Below are 8545 nucleotides of genomic sequence, written 5' to 3'. Positions count from 1 at the left end.
AGCTCCTCCCTGCAGTGGTTTTGGCTTGGAGTCTGTTGGAACTGGACTCAGCAGCTCCCCTCGTGAGGATGGGAGTTCTATTGGGCTCCAAGGAGGCCATGGCAGAGGGATCTGGGCAGCCCTGAGTCTCTCCAGTCTCTCCAGTCTCTCTGCATTTGGAAGTGCCAGGAAAGAGCCAAAGAAACTCTCTGGCTTTGCAGCTGAATTTCAAATGAGAGATCTGCCAACTAACCAGGGACAGGGGCTCAATAAAGCTGGGAAAGCCTCTGGACTGAGCTGAGGGGTTCAAGAGGAGAGGTGGAAACAGAGCAGAGACCGTACGTCTGGGAAGGGGCATCTGGTTTTAGGCTTTTCAGTCTTCACAAGACTTTTTTGTGGTTTTTTTCATGCCCAGAACATCCCAAGGGTGGTGAAAACATTGCCTGGTGATGTTCCAAGGGTTGGAACCAGGCTGGGAGAGCTGGAGGTGTTCACCTGGAGCAGGGAAGGCTCCAGGGAGACCTGAGAGCCCCTTCCAGGGCCTGAAGGGGCTCCAGGAGAGCTGGAGAGGGACTTGGGACAAGGGATGGAGGGACAGGACACAGGGAATGGCTTCCCACTGCCAGAGGGCAGGGATAGATGGGATATTGGGAAGGAATCCTTCCCTATGAGGGTGGGAAGGGGCTGGGACGGAATTCCCAGAGAAGCTGTGGCTGCCCCTGGATCCCTGGAAGTGTCCAAGGCCAGGCTGGAGCAACCTGGGCTAGTGGAAGGTGTCTCTGCCCATGGCAGGGGGTGGAATGGGATGAGCTTTGAGGTCCCTTCCAACCCAAACCATTCTATGTTTGTCACATGAGTGGACATGGACCAAACATCCCATCTTGGGATGGCCAAGATCCTAAACGTGAAAAGATCCTTGTCCCTGTTCCTGCCTCCCCCAGCAAATAACCTGGCACTTGGAGGGGAGAAAGGAAGACCAGGTTTGGGTGTTGTACCCATTTACACACAACAGTTTGGTTTTCTTACATTGATCACCAGCTCTTGGACGATCCCCTGACACATTCCCATCATCCTGGTCAGGCTCCACTGGGATCATCAACACTATTTACAACAGGTGGGAATTTCCCCCACTTTATTTCAAGAGTTACAAGATGCCCAAGAAGCATTTCAGGCTGTAAACTGTCTGTTTGAATTGAATCTCCCCTCACTCCCTGGGGTTATCCCACGTCTCAAGCTGAGCCTTGCCTGTGAGAAGACACTGTCATTGCTTTGCCCTTCTCATGATCATCTCAAAGATCATCCTTGGGGCATAAAACACAGAGGCCAAAAGGGCAGCGTGGTTATAAATATCTAAATATACACATATAGAGAGATATTTATGGTTTTTTTCCATAAATTCTGACTTCTGGAGGCTCAAAAACCGACACAAACTCTCCTGTGAGGGGTTTGAGCCAATCTCCCCTTGCTTTATTCACCTTTCTGGAGCACGTGGAGATATTTGGTGTCATTAAATTGTGAGTTTGGGTTGGCAGCTGGAAATAAATCAGATTTTGGCTCTGGTTTGTAGCACCTTCTCAGGTATTGGCTCCTATGGACTGGGTGGGAAGGGTTTCCTTGTCCATCCCTGGAGTTAAACCCTTGGAATCTTCAACTGCCGCCCCTGGGACTGGTGGGGTTATGGAAAACCAACCCCCCAGGCAGGGTCCTGCCATTCCCCTTCTCCAGGATCCCGGAGTTTGGGAGGCAGAGACACGGGAATGTGTCCTAAAGCGACAAGGATTAAGAATTTAAGGAGGAAAAGTGTATTCCAGGGTGTGTCCAGAGCATATTGTGGTTGGGAAGAGGGTGGAAGAGCTCTTCCTCTAAGGGCACTTGGCAGGATTTGGGGTAAAAATGATCGTTCTTGTCAATCCCCTTTTTTGGTCCTGGATTTGCCCATTCATTGAATTTCTGCTGGAGTAATTCCTTCAATATGTGGGTGTTTATCTCCAAGAGCCGTCGGGGCTGGGATTTATCCAGGACTAGCTCTTCCAACAGCCAGTTTGGAGCCTGAGGAGTTGAAAAGCCCCAAAAGTCATTCCTTTTTTACTCCCAGAGATCTCTGGCTGCTCAGCAGGGTCTGATGTTCAGCTGTTTGAAAATAACCTTTCCTTGCCCTATGTGTGTCTCCACTGTTCATCTCTCATTCCTTCACTGAATCCATTTAGGAACCTGATTTCTACACCAAAAATGAGGGATTGGACCATCAACCAGACTGCCCCCAAACTTGTGGGTTTGTCCCCAACAAGCCACATTTGTCCACATCTCATTTTATTTGCTTTTTCCCCCCTCTGAGGGTGTGTTCATCCATTTGATGACCCTTGAGCAGGGGTCCTTGAGCAGCCCCAGGGAAAATTATCCATCTGAGCAGGACTAAAATATTCCATGTATCCACGCACACATCATAAACTTCATGTTTTCTGCAACAGAAAAAAACAAATTCCCTGATTAAATGAAATCCAGAAGGTGGAAGTAAACCATTTCACCCTCCTCTGAATAAAGAGTCTGGAAAAATCTTCATCTCCCTTCAAACCTTATTTTTCTGATGGAATCCGTTTCCAGGGTGTGAAAAACATTTCAATGTGGTCTCTCCTTTTCCAGACCTCCACAGGATTCCAGGATCTGTCCAAGGAGCGTCGCCTTGGGCTTTCTAGGAAGTCACAGTGATTGTTTTTGGCACATGTGGTTGATTGAGAGCAAGCAAAGCCTGGCTTAGGTCAGGAATCCTTTGGGAGAGCCCTGTTGGATGAGCTGTGGTTGGAGACAGAGCAGGAGACCATCCATGTGGGTGCTGGAGAAGAGCCAAGACCACATGGAAAATCCTGGATCTGACTGAAGCTCCAAATGGATGATGATTCCCAATGGATGTCCAGGCTCCTGATGCCGAAAACAACATTTTTCCTGGGTTTTGGAAATAAATATCCCCCTGGATATCCAACTGGGAGTGACAGGCAGAACGAAATTAAAGGTGGGAAGGGGGAAAGCGCAGGACAGGCTCATTTTCCAGAGGCGTGGGATGCACTGGGAGATCCTTGCTGAGAACATGGGAAGCTCCTGCCAAGTTGTAATCACAGTTTTGGAGGAAGAGCCAGCTCTGTCCCATTCCTGCACCCTCTCCACACGGGCCATGATGGAACACATGGAACTAATCCAGAGCTTTCCCTCCTGGGCTCGCCCGGGGATGGCGAGCGAGTGGGAGATGACAAAACACCACAGAAAACACCAGCACATCACAAACCAGGGCCTTGGGTGGAGCCCTGGAGCATCCCGGTGAGGGCAGGGGGGTGGTGGCACCTCAGGAGTGGCTGATGGAGCCGGGGAGCCCCTCAGGTGAGGGTGTTGGAGTAGAAGCTGAAGCTCTCGGAGACGGTTTTGGAGTCGCTGCGGGAGGAGCCGTTGGAGGTCACGTCTATGGAAAGACGCTTGGCCTTGGAGGGCTCCTCCAGCTCCTCCTCCGCCATCCCCACGGCCAGGGACACGGTGGTCTCCATCCTGCTGGCCTTGTAGACGCTGCTCTGGGTCTGCAGGTACCGGGCTGACTTCAGCTCCAGCCCCTCGTACTCGCCCGCGCTGACCGGGGGGCACCACCGGAACGCGTGTTTGAAGCCCACACGGAACCTGGGGGGGGAAATCAGGGGTGAGGGGCCTGGGGAGGGCAAAGGGGCCTCACTGGGAGTGGGGAGATAGAGCTGAGAACTGCTGAACACGACTAGAAATGCTGCTTTTTGCTAAAGGGGGGGAAATCCACCGATAAATCTCCATTTCAGAGAATCACGGGATATGCTGAGTTGGAAGGACACACAAGGATCCTGGCCCTGCACAGGACCATTCCCAAGAGTCACATCCTGTCCCTGAGAGCGTTCCCTAAATGCTCCTTGAGCTCTGGTAGCCTTGGGGTAATGGCCAAACCCTGGGGAGCCTGTTCAGTGCCCAACCACCCTCTGGGGAAGAATTTTTCCTGAGATCGAACCTAAATCTACCCTGGAACAACTCCAGGCCATTCCCTGGGTCCTGCCCCTGGTCCCCCCAGAGCAGAGCTCAGTGCCTGCCCCTCCCCTGCCCCTCACAAGGAAGTTTAGTCAGGACTGTTTTGATACCTCAAATCCCACAGGGCCTTTAGGAAAGACTTTAGGTGAGGGTTGTACCATTCCAGCATCTGCTGGAAGCAGCTCCTAATGGAGGATGGGGCAGAACCATCCCAAAAAGCTCTCCATCCATCCATCCATCCGTCCATCCATCCATCCATCCATCCATCCATCCATCCATCCATCCATCCATCCCTCCCTCCCCTTCTCCATCAGACCCCTCTGTATCTCCCACTCCTCCTGTCCCTGTCCCAACAAAGGTGTCCCTGGAAACCTGTCAGGGTTGACAACAGGTCTGTCAGAAGGAAGTAAGAAGATGGAAGACAGGAATTACAAAAATGGATTTCCTGGACTTTCTGCAAGTCACGGTGACTCAGCTCTAACCAGGTCACCATGACTAAGCATGGTCACCATGACTTGGCTATTTGACAGCCAATCCTGAAGTATATGTCTATAGAAGCACCAACTGTAGGTTAACATGTGTGTTGTGTGAAGAGTATAAATGTCTGTAATCTGCTGCAATAAAGGTCCTCCTCCTCCATCCTTCTGTCCTGACCCTGCTTTGGAAGAAGATGACTCTGTGTCGCTTTGGCCGTCTCAACTTAACAGCAACAGAGACCCACCTGTCGTTGAGGCAGCAGTAGATGATGGGGTTGTACATGGTGGAGCTCATGGCCAGCCACATGATGGCCAGGTAGACCTGCTGGATGAACTTCTGGAAGTACCACTCGGGGTGGAAGTACTGCAGGGTGAAGTAGATGTGGTAGGGCAGCCAGCACAGCGCGAAGGTGCACACCACGATGATCATCATCTTCACCACCTGGGACAGAGGGCAGGGAAACAGGGCCAGCCATCAGTCATTCCACCCACCTCTTTTGGCCCTAGAGACGTTTCCAGCTAGGAAAATCCTGGTTAAACCACCCACTTCTGTGGAGGGCACACATCTGGAGGACGCTGTGTTTCATTTTCAACAACTCTGCTCTGCACTGGGGTGGCCTCATCTCAATATTGGGGCAGTTTTGAGGCACCACAATATAAAAAAGATACATGAAGCCATTGGAGAGTGTCCAAAGGAGGCCACGAGGATAGAGAAGGGTCTGGAGGGGCCTTATGAGGAGCAGTTGAGGGCACTTGGTGTGTTCAGCTGGAGCAGAGGAGACTGAGGGGAGACCTCACTGCAGTTCCAGCTGCCTGGGCAGGGGCAGAGGAGGGGCAGGGACTGAGCTCTGCTCTGGGGGACCAGGGACAGCACCCAGGGAATGGCTGGAGCTGTGCCAGGGCAGGGTCAGGTTGGATCTCAGGCAAAGGTTCTTCCCCCAGAGGCTGGTTGGGCACTGCCCAGGCTCCCCAGGGCAGTGGGCACAGCCCCAAGGCTGCCAGAGCTCCAGGAGGGTTTGGACAACACTCTCAGGGACAGGGCGGGATTTTGGGGTGTCTCTGCAGGGCCAGGACTTGGATCCATGATCCTTGGGGGTCCCTCCCAGCTCAGCATATTCCAAGTCCTGACCTGTTCCCACCCTGATGAAGGATTTAGGGCTGGGAGCAGCTGGGATTGGACATGAGTTCTGGCTGGAGCTCCTCACCTTCCGCTTGGCCGAGACCTGCTCGTGGTAGCGGTCGGAGGAGTCCCCGGGGATCTCGCTGGCCCAGAGGGTGAGTCCCACCACGGTGTAGGCACAGCCTATGACCAGGAGGGGCAGGAAGTAGATCAGGATGGTCATGCAGAAGTGGTACCTACCAAAAAAAGTGGTCCTTGAGATGGTCCTTCACCTGCTCAGTCCTTGTCTTGCCCACTGAGATCAGAGGTAAAGTGTGGCACATGGGCAAAGAGGATTTGGCACAATTCCTGTAGATCTTGGGCTGGGAAGGACTCCCTCCTCCCACCTCAGACTGGAAAAGTCACCCTGCTTTACCCCAGGCTGGGAAGGGCTTCCTCCTCTGAGCTCAGGCTGGGAAGGACTCCCTGCTTTCACTCCAGGCTGGGAAGGACTCCCTACTTTATCCCAGACTGGGAAGGACTCCCTACTTTATCCCGGACTGGGAAAGACTCCCCTGCTTTATCCCAGGCTGGGAAGGGCTCCCTCCTTTGACCCCAGGCTGGGAAGGTCTTCCCACTTTATCCCAGGCTGGGAAGGACTCCCTGCTTTGCCCCAGGCTGTAAAGGGCTCCTTCCTTTCACCCCAGTCTGGGAAGGACTCCCTACTTTCATCCCAGCATTGGGAAGGACTCCCTAATTTATCCCAGGCTGGGAAGGGCTTCCTACTTTATTTTAGACTGGAAAGGACTCCTTGCTTTATCCCTGGAAAGGGCTTCCTACTTTCAACCCAGACTGGGAAGGTTCCCTACTTTCATCCCAGTCCTCTCCAGGTCTCTCCTGCCAGCCCCTGGCACTCTCCTGGAATGGGATGTGCTACTTCCCAAGGGAAGGATGCTGCAGCTGAGGGGAGTTTTTTACACCCCAAATTATCCCAGAGATGGATGTGGCCTCTTCTTCCACCTTTCAGCTGGAAATCCTGCCAGCAAATGTGTGTTTTGGGCATTTGAAAGATGGGAATAACAAGCTGAAGAAATAAAGGCTTTTCCTGCAGGATAGAATGCAGCTCACCTAAATCCTGGTCCACCAGGGGTTAAGCCAGGCTCAGGTGGCACTGAGAATAACCCCAGTCCCCCAGAAAACCCAAACTCTTGTCAGGGAGGTTTATTAAAACTTTTCAGTGAATTCAGCAGCTGAGCCAGTTCTCCAGGCTGGGAGAACTCTCCAGGAAAGGGCAGGATCCTTGAGTGTGTTTATAACATGCATAAATAAATCCAAACCCCAACGAGAGACTCGAGATTAAACTCACCACAGGCTGGGGGCTGTTTTGTTGGGGGTTGGTGGAGCTGTGGCAGGTTCAGTAGGAATTCAGTGGGAATTCAGTGAGGATTTAGGTTAAATAAAGGGGGTTAAACAGGAATAAAATCATGCTGGTTTTCCCAAACAGAACGGGGGTGGACACTTTGACCTTGCAGGTTCCTTCCCACCCCCAGAGCTTGCAGAAACCTCTCTGTCCTGTGGGAAGTCAAGTTCTAGTGGGACAGAAACAGGGCTGGCACCAGCTTGAAAATCGTCCTAAATACTGCCAGGTCAGAGGGAATTTCATTCATAAGCTTTGGGGTCTTTACTTTGATTTTTGGGGCTGGAATGGAAGGTGCTGCATCTTTTGGAGGCCGTTCAGGCCCTGGACCACCCTCAGCTCTTGTCCTCCCTTTATTTGATTGAATAATATCCCCAAAGTTAAAATGAATGGATCAGGCTCCTGCCTGGTGCAATTCCCACAGGGAATGGGGCTGGCCACGCCATCTCCTCCTTGTTTAGTACCTGCAATCTCATTTGGCCTTCTCCTCCCCCAGCCCTAATCACATTTGGGATGGATTTTGTGGGGCTGTTTTCCATTTTGCTAATTAAAGAGGCGTCTCTGTGGCTCCACGAGGAGGGTTTTGTTGTGGTTCCCATGTAAGGCAGGATCTTAAAGCAGCTGCAAACAGCTCCAAGTTCTGCAGAAATTCCTCCTCAGAGGAGCTGGGAGACAACAAAAGCAAGGCAGACTCTTTTTCCAGAGCTGCCTGGGCACGGCCAGGGATCCCAGAGAGCCCTTGGAGACTTTTTTCTGTGGAAAACCAGCCTCCCTGTGGAACTACTTGTGTGTTATTCTGCCTGCAAGGATTGCAGGATCAGAGCACTCAGAGAAACCTGGGGTTTGTAATTTAAGGGATTTAAGGTCTTGTGTGGGATGGAGAAGCCTGGAGGAGTTTTGGGATGCCAGAGGATGGAGCTGCCTCGCAAAGCCCAGATCTGTTGCCATATAAAGGATATCCCTGTGGGCTCTGATCTTCCGGAGAAACAGCAACTGGGGGGGAATTTCCCTTCCCTTTCCAAGCAGAAGTGGCAGCTGATAAGATTGGAATAGACTAGCCATCCATTTGGGAACAAAAGAGAGAGAGGGGATCGATGGCACAATCGAATCCGCTGCAATTGTCAGCTCCTGCTGCAGACACTCCTTGTGCCGAGGCTTCCCCTCCACCAACAAGGACATTTTCCCAGTGAAAAATCCCATCCCAGCCTCTGACACCTTCTGCATCCTGAGGATGGACTGTCCAGGCTCCACTCCCCAAGAGAAACCCCCTGGAGTGAGGAGAAACCTCTCGTTTTCTCCCTCAGGAGCTGAAAAAATGATGTCATTTTTCATCACGGCGTCACAAGCAAAGCAGCTGCCACTGCTGCCTTCCCAAAATAACCTTTCCAAGGCCATGGAGCAGGAGAGGAGGGCTCACAGTGCTCCAAACACCTGTCCCTGCCGTTATTTTGGGGCAGGAAAATCCCTTCTCGAGCTCTGCTGGGCTTTGCATAGGAGGGTCCGTGAGGTTCGATGCTGCTGGAGCTGCAAGTTCCTTTCAATCCTCAA

The 8545-nt window shown here is 52.1% G+C and overlaps 1 protein-coding gene across 1 annotated transcript in view; it reads right to left on the bottom strand.

Moving 5' to 3' along the window:
- Positions 1–751: 751 nt before the first annotated feature.
- TACR1 (tachykinin receptor 1) overlaps positions 752–8545 on the bottom strand; it is a 23193-nt gene continuing 15399 nt past the window's right edge. The window contains 3 exon segments of the mRNA XM_039379514.1: positions 752–3636; positions 4727–4923; positions 5687–5915. Of these exon segments, the coding sequence (XP_039235448.1) occupies positions 3345–3636; positions 4727–4923; positions 5687–5915 (718 nt within the window). The 3' untranslated portion in view covers positions 752–3344.

This window comes from Pipra filicauda, unplaced genomic scaffold, assembly GCF_003945595.2.
Source record: "Pipra filicauda isolate LSUMZ 115617 unplaced genomic scaffold, ASM394559v2 scaffold1053_size61759_pilon, whole genome shotgun sequence".
NCBI lineage: Eukaryota > Metazoa > Chordata > Aves > Passeriformes > Pipridae > Pipra > Pipra filicauda.
The sequence above is the reverse complement of the archived record's forward strand: the minus strand, read 5'-3'. Positions and strand labels throughout refer to the sequence as shown.